The 19,006-nt window shown below is 38.0% G+C and overlaps 1 protein-coding gene across 4 annotated transcripts in view; it reads right to left on the bottom strand.

Moving 5' to 3' along the window:
- Positions 1–1,616: 1,616 nt before the first annotated feature.
- tec (tec protein tyrosine kinase) overlaps positions 1,617–19,006 on the bottom strand; it is a 45,437-nt gene continuing 28,047 nt past the window's right edge. For 3 of the 4 annotated variants that reach the window (XM_088922711.1, XM_088922693.1, XM_088922720.1), the window contains exons 11-18: positions 18,126–18,256; positions 17,294–17,368; positions 13,406–13,577; positions 10,968–11,184; positions 9,820–9,884; positions 7,326–7,444; positions 3,581–3,738; positions 1,617–2,949 (exon numbers count right to left, since the gene is read on the bottom strand). In XM_088922711.1, coding sequence (XP_088778837.1) covers positions 2,875–2,949; positions 3,581–3,738; positions 7,326–7,444; positions 9,820–9,884; positions 10,968–11,184; positions 13,406–13,577; positions 17,294–17,368; positions 18,126–18,256 — 1,012 coding nt within the window. In that variant the 3' untranslated portion in view covers positions 1,617–2,874. The remainder of the gene's footprint in view (positions 2,950–3,580; positions 3,739–7,325; positions 7,445–9,819; positions 9,885–10,967; positions 11,185–13,405; positions 13,578–17,293; positions 17,369–18,125; positions 18,257–19,006) is intronic. The other variant, XM_088922702.1, reaches the window with a different exon arrangement.

Consider the following 19,006-nt stretch of genomic DNA (forward strand, 5'->3'; position numbering starts at 1 on the left):
ATACAAAAGTAAAGTTTTGTACTGTATCTTCAATAACCATCATTATATGATTAAATGATTTGTAAACTTTTAGAAATATGTTTGAATCTAGTGACGGACATGTACTGTAGTCTAGTTGACACGTAGTCTATTTAATAGTTATCCACAGTATTCATACTTTCACTTTCTGCATAAATTTCAAGAGTCATGATAATTTTTTTATATCAAAACTGGCAAGATCAAAGGGTGACACGATGCAAGTGCAGTGGTTAGCATTACTGCCTTGCAGCCCTTGGCCCCTGGGTTCAATTCTGGACCTGAGGTTCAATCTGTATGGATTTTGTATGTTCTCCCTGTGCTTTCTCCCACACACCAAAGACATACTGGTAGGTTAATTGGCTTCTGTGAAAATTGTGACTGTGTGTGCCCTGTGATGGACTGGTGTCCTGTCCAGGGTGTATTTTCCATTTTGTGCATTTTGCTTCCTAAGATAGGCTCCAGCTCTTTTGCGATCCTGAACTGGATGAAGGGCTTAGAAAATGGGTGGATAAGATTAATATGAAATCATCTCATTGGTGAACTTTGCTGCAGATTTCCTGGAGCCCATTTTTGCTGTTACAGAGCCTCCAGACTCAATGTCAACACTTTTGAAATAACTGCAGCTGTTCATGGTAAACTCAGGCTGTATAATTAGAACAGAAGCTTCAAGGCTCTGCCTACTGGAAAGCTACTTTGAAGCGAACACTGTTATACCACTGGAGCCACCAATACAAACCTGTGTGGAAATTCTTAGTGAGGCATCCCATGCTAAGCGGGTGTTCAAAAGTTCCCAAAGCAACAGGACACTTCTGTCATAGCTTTCAAAACTGAGCCTCAATAGATGATAAAGCAATCAAATGGCCCAAATTCTTAAAAGAATAGGAGTGGGTAAGATTAATATGTTAAGTTTGATAAGTTTGTGTTCAGTGCTTCTTTAAATTGTGCAAAAAAACATTTAAAAAAGGTTAAACTAAGCATACTTTTCAGTTTTGTGAAGACTCCAAATGAACTAGGAGCACAGCTATTACACAAAACAGCAACTACAGAGGGCATAATGACCAGGACTAGGAAGACCTGCTCTTGAAAGGCAAACTAAAAGGTCAGGAATGTAAGCACTTCCTTTAGTTCTACTTTCTGGGAGAAATAATACAATCTTCAGTTTGTGTGTGTGTAGTAAGGCTCATTTTACTCATAATATTTTAATTCCCTAGATTTTAGAGACATACCATGTTCGCTACAGACACATCTTTAGAAGACATTGTGCAATGTGCAAAGTCATATCCACAGGCAGAAAGCCCTACTGGCACACGTACTGTTATATGTCATGCATCCCTGCATTTGACCAAAACACTTTATGAAAGGCCAGGTTTTGATCTGAAAACAGTTCTTTCTCAGATCACATTCTTTCTGGTTCTCTTTTCAGTTTCTCAGTAACCCGCAGCTTCTTTCACGTGTGAAAAATGTACTTGGCATTTCATTTATTTCTAACGGATTAAAATGTCTTATTCCAAGATCATTATCTGCTGTCCCAGTGGTTGGTGTGTTTCATGGCACATGGAGACCAAATCACACAGAAGGAAACAGGCTGAAGACAACGGTAGAGGTATTCAGTATTCTTATTTTTAAAAACTGCATTTAAACATGCTAGTGTTAAAACAAGTTATGGACTAAATCAAAACAGCAATAAATAAATGCAAAATCATGATTTTCAAAAAGAACAGTTTCAAAACAGATCTAAATTAACAATATTTTATTAAACTGAAATTAGCATTGAGTTTCATTGTGCACTATTCATTTTATCCCCTTTAATCTGAGTAGGGGAGTGCACCTTATTAATTTTTCATTTAAAAAAAACATCCAACAAACAATACACAACAGCATCCTCCCTACATGTTCTGACTTACAATGTAGGCTTGTAAGTTAAAACATTAACATTTATTTTTTATGTGCTTTAGCAGCAAATGTTAATGCCACGCAGCAGTATGACATTGTATCCTGTAGATTAGGCCTAAAGCTGTGTCAAATTCCAATTCCTTGTTATGTTTGTTAATTTTAGAGTTATTTTTTACCTACTCCATGGGACTCAGGACTCAGGATTTTTTAAAATTCTATTATTGAAAATTGCTGGGTGAATTACTGTGATGTGCACATGGGTGGCATGCTGTTTGAAGATACTTGACATGACGTTTCTGAGGGAAAAGTTTAATAAAAGCTGTGGAAAGCTTGTATCTACAATCCTGCTAATTAGACAGTGTTTTTGGCTTTGCTCTACTGTGTAGCTAAGATTCAAGTTTACTCTTCCCCTCCGAATTCCCTCAGAGTTGTCTCTCAGCAACCTCATCAAATACTGACAGGTTTATTCAAAGCAGGGTCAAAAGGGGGCAAAAATGAGTATGGACTGAGATGGGTGTCCAGTTTGTCATCTAGGAAGAAGCTTTAACTGGAATAGTTCATATCTGTAAAATCAGTTTTTATTAATCTGACATGCTCACTATATTGTATGTACTTCATGTCTGGTGACTGGACATAGTGTGAAACAGTTTATCACCTCCTAAATTTGATGTCTTTCTTTGTGGAGATTTTTAAAATGACAAACATGCATTCTTAAGTGTGTGCATATTCAATAGGGTAAAAATATGAATATACATTACATCAGTTTTTCAATTATAACAATATTAGGCTGTGAAATTCTGCTAATATAACCAGTCTTTCTACAATTACAACTAGTCATTTTTTTACAGATTTCCTTCCAAAACTCCACAGATTGTGCAACATTTGCGAAACAGGAATGTGTTATGCATGAACAGATGTGCATAAGAGGTCCAAGCTGATAGAATATGAAGTCCAGAGTGAAGATCATGAACTATCTCCTTCAGCAACTTCCTTGATCAGAACTGCAATCTGAGAAAATGTAGGCCTTTCTTCAGGTTTCTAAAACAGAAATGCGAGAGACGGGAGGTTAAGATGGTACAGTAGATCCTGTATTTACTCTCCATTCATTGGTGGATCAGGGATGTTGTATAACAACAGCAAACACTTTCATAGTGCCTTTCACGCTGCTTCCATTTTACAAAAATATAAAGGTTAAAAAATCTCAATGGTACTTTCTTTTCACAGGGAATATTTAATTTGAAAACAGGGGAGGGGGAATTAAAACATGTATACATTTGTATAGTGTTCATCTATACTGAATCTGAACAATATAGAAGTGTACTCCTTGCCAAAATCCTTATATGTCAGGTGAAAGTAGACACTACCCTAAAGCAGTAAATTCAATTCACTATCTGCTGTCCGTATGTGACACCACAGTGCTCAAAGATCTTGTGAAAAGTGAGGAGTGGTTCCCTTGTCATAGAAAGGGAAATATCTGGCAAAAAACAAGAAAAAGTCAGAAATGCTGTCCTACTCAATATGTCCATTGTAAAAAAAAAAAACGTTTAATTATACAACTTCTTTTTTGAAGTGCTGGTTCTCTAGACGTTTTCCATTAAAAGGCTCAGGTCTAGTGCCCTCTCTTTTTAGTTTTTATACTGTATATTGTGGCTAGTAATAAAACACTTACCTCATGCCAGCACAACTGCATGATCTCATACACATTTGGTGGGGCTTTTTTCGGTCGATAAAGTCTATGACCCTGGCTGACCATTGTCACCACTTCATGGTTTGCATTGTTTTCAAAGGGCATTTTACCTTCTGTAAACACTTCCCACATCAGAACACCTAAAAGTAAAAAAAAAATGCTAAAAAATGTTATCCGTTAACATAACATTTTAGTTATGTGATTATCTGATGGGATTTGTAATCATGAATTCTTATCACTTATATATATATATAACAAATTAAAGCTCAAGCTATAAAAAGGTTATTGCTATTTATAATATCCCCAACTTTGGTAAACTAGTTCATTATTTCATAAAAATAGGGATTGGCTGTGATTAGGAAATGTTTTCATTGGTTACAAAACTCTTGTCTATGACGGTGCTTAAATGACTACAGTTCAACCCCGGGGGAAACATGGTTAGTAGGAAAAATAATACCCAAGGCATAAGTCATTTGATTACATTCTTTGCATAGCAAAAATACTAACTTCTTAATGATCAAAATGTGATTCATTTTTCTAGTTTAGAAAGTCCAATTAAACTTTTTTTTCTAGCCTTGTAATTTGTTGCTTGTACTTTCAATTCACAGATACAGCCCTCATATGACTTTAGAAGAGATAAGTCAATAAGCATGTTCTCCCAAGTAACAATGTCAGAATACACTTTTAATAGGCTGTGTGAGGACAGCGCCAGCAGCAGAGCTGAAGTACTAGACAGTGAATGGGAGCTGGTGACATATTAAGCTCAAAGAAACAGGAGAGCTGCAATTATAGGCAAGTTAGTGGACATCAGTTTGACTAACCTGAACAATAGCAATACTTCACCTACTGTGCACTGCTTTGTGGGTGATCAGGGACAGCTGGCTAATAGCATAGCCTAGGCCAGATTTGAAGCAATAGACTCAGAAAAATACTGTAGAGCTCAAAACTGCACTCTGCATAGAAACGTTTTCTAGTGTAGACAGCCTCATGCACAGAGTATATAAGCTACAAAGCAATACTTTCTTTCCAAGTCAATTATGCTTAACAAACCTGTGCAATTTAAATCTTTGTTATAATGTTATACCAAACTCAAAAGGCATACATATGGAAATGGTCTAGTGCTGAGACTAATCTGTCAAAGTCCTGATGCAAGAAATTGTATATGGCTAATAAAGTGATCTTATCTTTTACACCAATCAGTTACAGTACGTGTTTAACATGTAACATGTTATGTACAACATATAAATCCAATATTGTATTCAATAAAATGCATTACCAACCTTTAGAAAATTATTTTGTGCAAGATATTTTAGAATGCAACTTACTTTAGGTATGATATCTGAATAAACCTTATTAGAAAGTAACAGTTTCTAAATGTAACTGATGAGTACATAACTGTGAGATCAAACTATGAATTTTCTTAATTTTAGAAAACTTTCTCCAAGACTTTATTTAGTGTTTACACCTAAAGGAGTTCCACAAGTATTTGCAAGATATCTTAAAGATTTTTATTAACATATCATATACAGTACCTATCTTTCAATAGATTTACGATTCAATGTACTTTCCCACTTCTTGAGATCTGAAAGTCAGTTCCAGAAACTTGGGACCATGAGTTTATGCATCTCAGGTCAAGTGCCTTGCAGAATGGACCATTTCCAAGAATACCACCTATTTCTCGTAGACCGTTGTCTTGTAGACAACTTGGAAGATTATAGCGGCTTTGCTTCATGATTTGCGTCAGAGAGGAGTCATAGCCTTGTGCTGGAAGCCCGTTTTTTATAAGCTCTTGAGTCACGTTTCTTAAAAGTTCAGAATATGACTGCACAAGACCACTGAAACCTGAATCTACAAAACTAACACACATGGAAGCAATGATAAAATTGCTTGGAACTACAGTGGTATGAAAAAGTGTTTGCCCCCTTCCTGATTTCTTATTTTTTTTGCATGTTTGTCACACTGAAATGTTTCAGATCATCAAACAAATTGAAATATTAGACAAAGATAACACAAGTAAACACAAAATGCAGTTTTTAAATGAAGGTTTTTATTATTAAGGGAAAAAAAAAATCCAAACCTACATGGCCCTGTGTGAAAAAGTGATTGCCCCCTAAACCTAATAACTGGTTGGGCCACCCTTAGCAGCAACAACTGCAATCAAGCGTTTGCGATAGCTGGAAATGAGTCTTTTACAGCGCTGTGGAGGAATTTTGGCCCACTCATTTTTGCAGAATTGTTGTAATTCAGCCACATTGGAGGGTTTTCGAGCCTTAACCGGTTTTTTAAGGTCATGCCACAACATCTCAATCGGATTCAGGTCAGGACTTTGACTAGGCCACTCCAAAGTCTTCATTTTGTTTTTCTTAAGCCATTCAGAGGTGGACTTGCTGGTGTGTTTTGGATCATTGTCCTGCTGCAGAACCCAAGTGCGCTTCAGCTTGAGGTCACGAACAGATGGCAGGACATTCTCCTTGAGGATTTTTTGGTAGACAGCTGAATTCATGGTTCCATTTACCACAGCAAGTCTTCCAGGTCCTGAAGCAGCAAAACAGCCCCAGACCATCACACTACCACCACCATATTTTACTGTTGGTATGATGTTCCTTTTCTGAAATGCTGTGTTACTTTTACGCCAGATGTAATGGGACACACACCTTCCAAAAAGTTCAACTTTTGTCTCGTCAGTCCACAGAGTATTTTCCCAAAAGTCTTGGGGATCATCAAGATGTTTTCTGGCAAAACTGAGATGAGCCTTTATGTTCTTTTTGCTCAGCAGTGGTTTTCGTCTTGGAACTCTGTCATGCAGGCCATTTTTGCCCAGTCTCTTTCTTATGGTGGAGTCATGAACACTGACCTTAACTGAGGCAAGTGAAGCCTGCAGTTCTTTGGATGTTGTTGTGGGTTTTTTTCTGACCTCCTGGATGAGTCGTTGCTGCGCTCTTGGGGTAATTTTGGTCGGCCGGCCACTCCTGGGAAGGTTCACCACTGTTCCATGTTTTCGCCATTTGTAGATAATGGCTCTCACTGTGGTTCGCTGGAGTCCCAAAGCTTTAGAAATGGCTTTATAACCTTTTCCAGACTGATAAATCTCAATTACTCTGTTTCTCATTTGTTCCTGAATTTGTTTGGATCGCAGCATGATGTCTAGCTTTTGAGGATCTTTTGGTCTACTTCACTTTGTCAGGCAGGTCCTATTTAAGTGATTTCTTGATTGAGAACAGGTGTGGCAGTAATCAGGCCTGGGTGTGGCTAGAGAAATTGAACTCAGCTTTCCAAAGATGTGATAAACCACAGTTGATTTATGTTTTAACAGGGGGGGCAATCACTTTTTCACACAGGGCCATGTAGGTTTTGATTTATTTTTCCCTTAATAATAAAAACCTTCATTTAAAAACTGCATTTTGTGTTTACTTGTGTTATCTTTGTCTAATATTTCAATTTGTTTGATGATCTGAAACATTTCAGTGTGACAAACATGCAAAAAATAAGAAATCAGGAAGGGGGCAAACACTTTTTCACACCACTGTATTTCTTATAGGTAAACCTTTAAGAACAGCAGATAAGTTGCCACACTATAAAATAACTGTTGACTGTATTGTATTTAAAAGACCCCTTCATTGATCATCAAATCATTATCAAATAAGAAATTAAATAAGGAATTAACAGCACAACATTTTAATAAAAAGATGTACATATAGAGTACTTATAGATGAATAATAACACATACCAAATGACCAGACATCTGACTTGCTGCTGTATTTGCAGAAATTGAAGACTTCAGGAGGAGACCATTTAACAGGAAATTTTGCACCAGAGGAGCTGGTGTACTGGTCATCTAGGACATACCTGAGAAAATAAAATTTTCTACTAAAGTCTACTAAAACTTTGCTTGACGTTTTTGTTTGAAGTTTGAAGTTTGAGGCTGAACTGCTGAAGTTTCAGCGTGAAGTTACACATTGCCTTAAATTTGTGACATTTTAAAATGTCACAAAATTAACGCAGTGTGCAACCTTATTACAACACCTCTGGTTTAATTTATTATTGATATATGCACAGAGAAGAAATCTTTTGCTTAGAATAAGAAATTCAGTCCAATCACCGGTTTCCAACATAGAACAGCATGACATAATAAAACAGTGTAAATGTTACAAAAAAGCCATGAAATTTATAATGGCTACGTTTGTAATAATCACATAAGTAAGCATTAAAATCAGGATATATATAGTAAATATGAAAACTCCAGAAGCAATAAGGTTGATTAATTAGTATATTGCCACATGACATGAAATCTAACAAGACACAATAGAGCATCTCCTAGCATGTAGGGCATTAATTATTTATATATAGAGCTCCACAATGATGGCATGGTGGTACAGTGGTTAGCATTGCTGCCTTGTGGCCCTAGGGCTCTGGGTTCATTTCCAGACCTGGGGTGCTACTGTATCTGCGTGAAGTATGCTCACCCTGTGTTCATATGGGTTTCCTCCAGGTGCTCTGGTTTCCCCAGTTTCAAGACATACTGGTAGTTAATTGTCTCCTGTAAAATTGGCAGTGGTGTGAGTGTGTGTATGTCTGTGTTTGTGTCTGCCTGCCTGCCCTGTAGGGTGTACCCTGCACTGTGCCTGTTGTGTGTTGGGATAAGCTCCGGTTCTTCCACGATCCTGTACTGGATGAAGGAGCTTGAACATGGATGGATGGATAATTTCCTAGCAAAGTCATACAACTCCTTTATTGTAAACAATTTTACTTGTATGGACTTCATCTATTACAATCTGGTAGCAGTTCCACCAAACAGTGATTACATATATTTGTAAAAGTGCTTCTTAAAGTATGGCACCAGCTTCCAAAAAGTAAGTTCTACTGTATATTATGAAAGATTTCACTGCTAAGACAAAAGGAAGGTTTCTTGCAGGAGAACAACATAACCCTCCATGTTCCACTGACAAAACCTATGTTCTCGCACACACATATGAAGTCCTGGGAGAAAGATAACTTATCTAGTGAGTGAACTATAGTCTACAATACAATACCTCCAATGGTAGTTCTATCATAAAGGTTTGTCCTGATTATAAAATCATAGAATACTGTGTCTCCAAATATACTGTATTATAAATGTAAAGGCATACATCACTACGAATACAACAGACCTTAAATTTCATACTAATCATAATCATGCATTTTGAGCCAGTGATTTAACTGTGTTCGTATTTACTTACATCTCTACAGCAGTGATAGAGCTGCCTGGTAACTACAAAACTGGAAGGGATCTCTCTTCTTTCATCATCTGATTCTCCATGCTTTGCATTGTGGTTTTACTATAGCATATTCTATAGCATATTACTATAGCATATTTATTAAGTTGAGGCTAATATTTTATAATTTGTTTAAGCAGAATTACATAATTCACCAAAGACTTTGAGATCGTTTTAGTATCAGAACAGTTCATGAATAATTTACAGTACTCTTGATTACACACAGGTAATTGTTGGATACATTTCTGGGTGAACCTTGCTTTTTTTTTCAGTTGCATATACAATTTTCCTGTTTTAAACATCTTACATTCATTGAAATCCATCCATAATAAGCTCCTTTATCCAATACAGGGTCACAAGGGACCCAGGGCCTTACCCAGCAAGCAAAGGGCGCAAGGCAGGATACACTTTGGACAGGATGCCAATCCATTGCAGAGCATACAGAGACAAATACACACACTCACGCCAGGGCTAGTTTTCCCAGAAGCCATTTAACCTACCAATAGGTCTTTAAAGGAAACTCGAGCACTCAGGTAACAAACATGGAGAGAGCATACAAACTCCACACAGGTAGCAGCCCAGAGCCTCAGTGCTGCATGGCAGTAATGCTAAACATTGTTCCACCATACTGCTCTTCATTTAAATCATATAATAATAAAGAAATAATAAATTATTAATTATTTTATACATACCCATTGCATTTACCTTTGTTAGTTTGAATATTGATTGTCTTTTTTTAATTCATAAACATTAACTTACTCAATTTTTCTAATACCTTCTGGGGACTAATTTCCTTTAAATGCTCAGAAAAAAATCTCCAGACAAGATATTTATTTGAAAGAAAGAATACAGAGTTCTTACTTAAGCACAGAACTATTGGGCTCTGGATAGATATTGTACAGATTGTATGGAATACAGTATCTATACAGATTTTTAAATGCAAAGTCATTTTTTAAAAACATCTCTTACCTTGCCATTCCAAAATCAGACACTTTTACGACCATCAAATCATTTACCAAACAGTTCCTTGCTGCCTGAAAAAACAGAAAGAAGCAGAATACCACTATGTTGGTAACGTAAAACATTATTCTTGGCCAAGAACACTATCAGAAAAATTGTATAAGGAGAGCTGGAAAGCCAGATGATGATATACATGCACAACTAGTGTACCAATTAAGCAGCTACCTTTACAATTACAGATAACTAAAATGTTAGTTATAAATATTACATTCCTACTGTATGTACTGTAGTTACTGCCATTAATTTGAAAGCTTAAAGGCTTTGATTCAAATAATGCCTGGCAATTCACTTAGCAACTGAAGAATTATTTATAATTAATAATCTATCCCTTATCTATGGAAAAATACAGTTACACATCTTAATTACTAATATGTATGAGAGCTAAACAATTTTCTACAATTCAACAAACACTGTATCTGTCAGTTCTCTCTACAATGGAAAAATGCTAAGATAGTATGTGAAATGCATGACTTCTTAAGAACCATGGAAACACCTGGGTGTGACTCCGTGTAAAATAAGCAAATAGCATCCCAGCATGCTTAGGGTCCTGTGTAAAAATGGTGGACACACCTGGTTGCCTATAATTATGATTAGAGTGGCAACACGAGGAGACCTCAGTCACCAAGACAGCTCTGCTTGCTAACGTTTCATGAGCACGGGTGTTAAAAGTGATTTTTTTAAATCAGAGTGCAAAGTGGTCAGAGACTTAACCAAAAATACTTGCGGTTGCTATAAGTCCTTACACCAAATATTTGGTTCTCTGGTCTGAATACTTATGCACTCAACATAGTTCAGCCTTTCACTTCAGTTTTTGATTACATTTACTGTAACTTATCTAATTCTTAGAAGTCTTCAGCTGGAGCATATCTGAATAAAATAATACCATAAAAACCCATTGGCATACACTGTTTTATAATAGTTTATAATATGTGCCTCTAATTATACCAACCACTCAGGTATATTCTGGCAGAAATCAGTTACAAGACAGGGGTTATGATCAATTATTTTACTTACTGACTAATCCACTCAGTCAGTTCCTGATTTTCTCTATTGTCGTAACCCCCCATTTGTAACAATATTATCAGATAAACAATTACCAAGTCCCTGTGAATAAATCCATTTTGCTCCAAGTACTCCATCCCTTCGCTCACATCTTGACAAATACTTAACAGTGATCCTGTGCTGAAATGCCCTCGTCTCTGTCTGATAAAGTTCAACAGGCAGCCCAGTTCCATAAACTCTGTCACTATGTAAATGGGCTTCTGCTGAGTACACACGCCATATAGCTGGACCAGTTTTGGATGTGACAATTTCCTAGTAAGACAGAAAAACAGCAACAATAAGAAAAACATTAGTACAATAATTTCTCAAAATCTTCAAATGGTTATTTTCTTTCAATGAAGCTTTATCACTGCATGATGCTTGAAACCTTCAAAAATTACCTATAGCAACATGGAAATGTAGCAGAATTTGCCAGTTCAGTTCTGATTACTGACTTTTTAGTGATTTTTCCCTTTTAAAGATTTCAAGGAGCTGAGAAAAATATTTATTTCATGGAAAAGAGTAAATCCCTCTTCAGCCCACAAATGACGAGTTGTAAAATGACGGCCAGCAGCCATATCACTCTGCAGCTCACAATTGGCAACCCAATGATGCAAAGGATGTGTGAGCCTGACCAGTACCTGGATGTGAGACCTGGGAAAACCTAAGGTTGCTGCTGGAAGAGGTGTTAGTGGGGCCAGCAGGGGGTGCTCACCCTGCGGTCCGTGTTGGTCCTAATGACCCAGTACAGTGACGGGGACAATATACTGTAAAAAGGTGCCGTCCTTTGGATGAGACATAAAGCTGAGGTCCTGACTCTCTGTGGTTATGAAAAATCCCAGTTTGTGAGGGGTTTTGAGTTTTTGAGAAACTCTTTTTGTTTTTGTTTGTTTCTCAAAAAGAGTAGGGGTGTAACCCCGGCGTCCAAACCAAATTTCCCATTGGCCCTTACCAATCATGGCCTAATAATCCCCATCTATGAATTGGCTTCATCACTGTGTTCTCCTCCCCACTGATAGCTGATGTGTGGTGAGTGTACTGGCGCACTATGGCTGCCGTCACATCATCCAGGTGGATGCTGCACATTGGTGGTGGAGGTGAGTCCCCATTACCTGTAAAGCGCTTTGAGTGGAGTGTCAAGAAAAGCGCTATAGAGGTGTAAGCAACTATTATTATTAAAATTAGTCAAAGATAGTTATTTCAGTAAGAGAGCTATATCACTGATTCCATTTTAAAAGACGATAATATGAAAATGATACAGAAAACTTTTCATCTTATTCAAATCAAAAAGAGCTGCTATGTTCCCGACGGGCTCATTCAGTGCAGGTGTGCTTTGGCTTGTGCCCCTTTAGTGTAGTGACAGTAGTTACTGGGTTAATGGCTCATGCTGCTTGTGACTAGGAACGTCCACGTAGTGAAGCACAATAAGTCGAGAGCTGCTGGGGTCACGTGGGTCTGAAGACAGACATCAGACTGGGTTTCCTCAGCAAAACACAAAAGGACCCATGTATTACTGTGTCAGTGAGCTTGAAGTAATAGCTCATCTGGTACTATTTGAAGTCCTAACGTTCCTGTGTTTGGATATGAGCTGGGAGTGTTAAGAGAAGCAGATGTCCTCACAGAGAGCATTTTAGAAGATGTAATATATCTGTACAGGTAGTACAGAAGCAGTGATGACTAATTAATTAGTCATCACCACTTAAACTGGTGATGTTAATTAACCGCTGATGATTCCAAAATGAAAGAGCTTTCAAAAATCAGAGTCAACACTGTATCAACATTCTATGTATTCTGACTGAGGTCAAAACTGCCTCAAACAATATTTCTCTCTTCCTAATATCATGACTTACTAGTAAAGATTTTGACACTTTAAGCAGATACTTGGTAAGTGGTGACTACAAGAAAAATTTAGTAACTTAAATTCAAAAGGAAATTCTGAGCACTGTATTAATCTGTATTAATCTAAATTTGCTGACTTGTTGTTATAAACTGCAATGTTGCAGAGACAAAGCCTTAACAAAAACAATCTAGGATTTTTTTTTCAGTACACCTCAGCATTACTATGTGAAGGAAAAACGATTGTAACTGACATCAAAACTGTGTAGCTAGAGAAGCTAAATTATGTAATTATAACACTATATTCTGTGACTGGAGATAAATTCACAAAATTTTACTTCAAAGCACTGCATGAGTGGCACCATGATGCTTCAGCAGCAACACTTTGTGCCAGTTTAATTGTGCCAGTGTACTAGTTTAATTTTGATGACACAGTGATTTCAAATTTCTTTCCATAAAAAAGTGTAAGGCATCTTTCGATATTTGGGGAAGTGACACTGCTATCTAAATCTCATGTTTTTCCCTTGGGTGCTCACAGCTTTGCTGTTTTTAAAGCATGATAGTGAATATAATGAGGCTAAAGAGAGATCATAATGGCTGTCTTACATTGTTTTCATCTTCTACAGCTGAGAATGCAACTGATGGGACTGTAACTTACATCATCACTTTTGCCTCTTCAATGAAGTCCTCTTCATACATTGCGCCTTCGCGGATAGCTTTTATCGCAACTTTGTGCTGCGCTCTCCATTTGCCCAAGCGCACCACGCCGTACTGTCCGCTGCCTAGCTCCTTCATGAAAGTCAGCTCCGAGGGGTTGATTTCCCACTTGTCTGACAAACAAATGTGTTAAAACATGAATTAATCTTTGATTTATAAACACATGGCCACACAGGCTCCAGGCGAGGCCTTTGTACATGGGGTCATACAAAGTTAGACATGTGTCTTTGCATTTGTAACTTCTGTCTATATCTAAACACGATCAAAAAAAATGTTTACCACAAAATAGACTGTTCTTAGAAATGATCATTAAAATACTGGGAAATAATATTCTTGGGAATTCTTTAATTTTACTAATTCTATACAGTCAGTCCCCTAAATTACAGCACATAGGCTCCTAAAAACCATGTTGCAGACATTGTAAATAAGAATAAATGTTCTTATAGGAACAAATGTAGTACAGTACATGACCTGATAACTTATTTTCACCACACTAACCCAGGATTTTTTACTCAACCAATTTGTATATGAGTAATAAAGATGAGCAGTATTTAAATGGTAACTGCAGTCATATTGGCATAGAAAATCACACAGAGAGTTACAGCTACATAAAGAAACAAGTACATTACTGCACACTGTATATTGCTCATACCTACACATCATTTCAAAAGCACAGACTTTCAACTCTTACATTTTTTTACATATAAGTAGTGTCTTCATAATGTCTGGGATTGTGTACTTTTTTAGGTTGGTGTTTTTTGAAAAGCGCTTGGTTGGCTCAGTAGTTACAGGTTACAAGTTTTTCTGGAGTCTTTTCTTCTTTCTTAAGAAAAGTGTCAAAGGTGGTTTGGTCAGATATTCTCTTCTTGTCCGTGTGCTGCGTTGGGGTCTAATTCCTCAAAAGGGACATGGTAGCTTCCAAACATTGAAATGCCTCAGCCAACACTACGAGAAGGTGCAACCTCTTCATTTAACACTTTTTACTATTCAAACTCTTCTTTATAATGCAATAACAGATACTATGATACAATGACTGAGTTCTTTGTTCATTTCAGCAACATTCTAAAGTCACTTTTTCAACAGTGTTGTTATGTCTTCAACAATGTTTCTTCAAAGCTTTTCCAGAATTTTGTCAGTTTTCTCAGTTGTCCTGATGGCTTGGTCAAATGTACAGTACACCTAAGATTATAGGCCTTAAAGTAAACAGTTAATCCAGTCAGTGCCAATTCTAACTAGGGATTCTGGTTCAATTTAATGTATTCTAACAGTGACATAGTGTTGGGGGCAGAAGCACTACTTTGATGTCAGAATGTCACCTTGGATATTCAGGATCATTGCCACAGTTTAGCAATGCTTTGCATGCAAGTTCATTTTTGCTGGATTTCCATATCATCATGAGAAGTGCTTTAGAATATCCTGTGGTGTAATGCAGGGAGTGTTAGGTGTGGGGCGCGAAGCCCCGGATTAAGGGCGATGCATTGCTGTGGAAACCACACCTGACGTGAATACGTGGAATGAGCCGCAGGTGTGGGAGTGGTTTAAAACCAGCCTGAATACTTCGCTGGGAGAGAGATCCAGCTGCAGTGGTGAGAGGACATGGGAGACTAGCTCTCCTAAATGCAGAGGCTCTGCTGTGAGGGAGCCAGGCTGAAGCACAACAGTAGCGGGTGTGAGATGCTACTGGACCAGGCGATGTTAGGAGAACGTGCCGCTGTGTATGAGTGAACAAAGACTGACTAGCCACTGTAGTAACCCTGTGAGGGGATGGAAAAGAATGACAATCCCAGTGGGGATTCTGAGAGGAATATACCCCGTGAGGGAGAGAGTGAGAACGTCTTCTGACAGAAGAAATGGAGCTTAATAAGTTCAATGGAAGATTTAAAGAGACAGTATCCTGCTAGGGTGTGAGAGCAGGGCTATCAGTGTCCGCTATATGAGTGAGATGTGAGTTAGTATGTATGGACCAGAGTAGGTGTTGTGATAGAGGGACCCTCCCCCTGGCAATACAAGGTATCGGGGCAGCAGATAGGGTCTATCTAGCTACAACCCTTGCAGGTGGCTGTGTACAATGTGAGGTGCTCCAGCAGCTGCATGGGTATAACACAGTGGTGGCTGGGCATGATGTGAGGTGCGCTGGCAGCTGTGAGTTCACAACCTGGGGGCACGAGAGTGAGGCACCAGTGAGGTTGTGAGTGTGTGTTAGAGAGGGATGGTGTGTTGGGTCTCGGCACGGTGTGTAGTGCAGTAGAGACTCAGTGATGTAGGTAGGTAGTGCTTGTATAGGCAAACCTGATGACGTCAAGGGAGAATGTCAGGGCTGGAGGCAGACCTGGAAGTCCAAGACACTGGTTGTGTATGAGACAGTGGCCTTATAGAGTAGAGTTGGTGTCTGGGAGCAGGAGGCTCTTAGTAGTAAGGACAGCAAGCAGGGTGAAACTTGGCAAGCCTGGGTAACCGCGAGTAAAGGACTCGGCGAGGTGAAAAAAAGGAGATGGGACCTGGTGTGAGTGAGGCAGAGACTCTAGGCCTGGGGCCCAGAGGTATCGATATGTGGAGCCTTGTGTCCTGATACCCTGATGAGGGGGCCAGCGTGAACACCACTCTTGGAGGAGAGTGCGAGTAAAGAAGAAGAAAAGGAACCTAAAAGGGACGGGTCAGGGGGGAATGGAAGGCCTGACAAGATGGTGGCCACACTCCCCATGGCACCACAATCCCTTGAAAACCCTCAGAATTTTCAGAATGATACAAAACCAAAGGTTTAAAATTAGTCATCTGCTGCATTGGAACCAAGCAAATGAGTAATCCAGTACAAAGAAACTTTGTACTCTGGCATGGATTTCTGCTCTTCCCCAGAACAACTCTTTTCCCAGAAGAGTCCAGTTTCATCAGCTTAAAAACACTGAGTACAATACAATGATTGCAGCCAATGTCATCAACCATCACCACTGGTTGAATCACCAGAGACCTTGAGATAATAGAATTTGTTTCTTGGCTTTAACATGCATAAAACACCATCTTCTTGCATTAAAAGATCGGAATTACAACACACCCCTTGCTGTTTCCTTAAATCAAAGCTCTTTGCTGAATTATGGGTAAACTCTTAGCAGCATGATGTTGATTTTGATCCACCTTTGAATGATTAACAGTTTCTCAACCTGAGCAATAAAAGCCCAACCTGCTGCTTAGTTATGGCAGTTCACTACACAGGAGTCAAGCCCTTCACATGCTTCTGAATTCCTAGCTTGCCTTTCAAGTTGATCACGACAGTCAGTCAGGGGATATCCAAAGTCCTACCATTTCAGCGGATGCCTCATCGGGCTTTTCAAACTTCTTAAATGTTTCCATAGTGATTGTTCTGTGCTCCACGTGAAACATCACTTCCATCAGATTCATGTTTTTAGCCAGTTTGTGTGCATTTACATTTTAAATGGCGTTGGGACAGCAATTGAGCATCTTCAGACGAGTGACAGAGAACATAAATGTACTGTATATGTATATCAGTTTGAACTTGTTTGCTGGTGTGTCACCACAGTGGAACAAGAATGGTCAAAACCAATGTCACAAATTCAGAACTTAATCAGAAGTTAACATAAATGCTGCAAGTGCCATTTGTTTTGATAGTCAAGCCTACCACCTTATATGGCATGAAATAAACTGTTAATTGACTAAATATAACAGTAATTTTCTATGATGTCTATGTTTGTCTTGAAGGGACCTTTTATCTTTTAAATGACAAATAACTTGTTAGTAGCTGGAATAACTAGTAGCCATCTTTAATTATAAGCTTCCCACATAATGCAAAAAAAGTGAAAAATGGATGATTTCTTACCATAGCTAAAACCAGCTGTGGTTGGTGCTAATCTCCCTTTTTGTACAACTGGATACCGTAGCCTTGTCACAAGGCCTGTAGTAAAACAGAAAAGCTACTGAAAGCAAGCCAAACCACCCAAAAATAAATATGCCTGAAAACAAAGAATCTGAGTAGCATGAAAATTTGTGTCCTCCATTTTGTCAGTTCTAACGAGGGATGCTGGTTGTCAGTTTCTCTGTAATATTTCTGAGTAATTCATTTAATATCAACCGCACCATTCATATCTTAGTTAGAGATAACTGGTAATTCTGGAATGTGTTTGTTTTACTGCTCAGACATTAGAATATGACATAAAACTGTCTAAACGTCATTTCATTTCAAAGCAAAATGCAGAATATGCACACAAACAAGCACACATCAGTGAACTGACTTCAAATAATCCCTCTCTTCAATATAATTATGCTTAATAAGAAGTGTAAGTGTAATAAGATGGGTCCAGCTTTCATTTTTTGTCATGACAATTAAGTCAATCAGTCCTTGTACTGTACTTGCCATTTCTGTATTTTACTTACAAAAAGAAAATTGGAAAAGAGATATGTCAACATAAATATTAAATGGTAGTAAAAAGTTATAAACCTTAATTTTATATACATATACATCATTGATATTTCTAAAAACCCTATTTCTAGTTTTTAAACGATCTTTTCTATAATATTTCAATAAATATGTTTGCAGTCGATAACAGCTTTAAACCTTATGTGTTTTTCCATGTAAGGCTTTTAAGATGCTTCATTATCTCACACTGTGACTCTGAAGTGCTCTGTCTTTCCAGCTGTGAAAGAGTAAATACCTGCTGCGTTGTGCTGATGGTACTCTATCAGTTCAGGAATACTACTGAAATGGTGCTTTTCTGCCAAGTAATACATCTTAGGCACAGTCTGTGTTTCTTTTATATGGTAATGTCGTACTGAAGCACTCTCTCTGAAACAAACAAGACAGAATGCCATGTCAAAAACAACAGCTTTGAATGACACTGAGATGAAAAAACTCCCTTAAAACATGAAAAGGCAAACCTAATAAGGCATGTAAAATAAAAAATAGAAATATCTCATCATTAAATTGTATCTATGGGTCTCTCATAAGAATTTAATCTAGTTGTGACATTTGGAATTTGATTAACTTCACACAAAAATATTTAAGACTTGTAATATACAAAGGTTCTTCTAAACTGTGTCCAAGACACACATGTGCAAAGGCTACTAAGAAGCTTAACTCATAAAGGTTCTGTTCAGTACACAGATGAAGTCCTAATATCCATAAGGCACTTGTGACAAAGGTTCCTCAGTTAGCAGTATACTATAGCCAAAGTGCAACTGGGATTCAGTGGGATTGCGGTCAGCTAGGGTATCTTCTGCTAGCCATACAACAGTGCCTCCTATGGCTTAATGAGCTTTGGTGAGCTTGCATAATTATCAGTAAGTGATGCACAAGCCCTCCAGTCCATTCTAACTGTGCTATAGCTACTACAAGGCTAACAGCAATAGATGAGGATGGATTAACACCATAGTCTTTGGAGGACATGTTTTCCTCATCATTCTCTTCTGGTATGACAGGCATACCAGAAACATGAGCTGTTTTAAAAATTGGTATTTCCATTTGGGATTTTAAAAAGGGATTAATTATCAGAGTAAATATAAAAAATATTTTGAGAACGCAGAAACATAGCTATGA

Source organism: Atractosteus spatula, chromosome 1 (genome assembly GCF_055471065.1).
Source record: "Atractosteus spatula isolate fAtrSpa1 chromosome 1, fAtrSpa1.hap1, whole genome shotgun sequence".
NCBI classification, from domain to species: Eukaryota; Metazoa; Chordata; class Actinopteri; order Semionotiformes; family Lepisosteidae; genus Atractosteus; species Atractosteus spatula.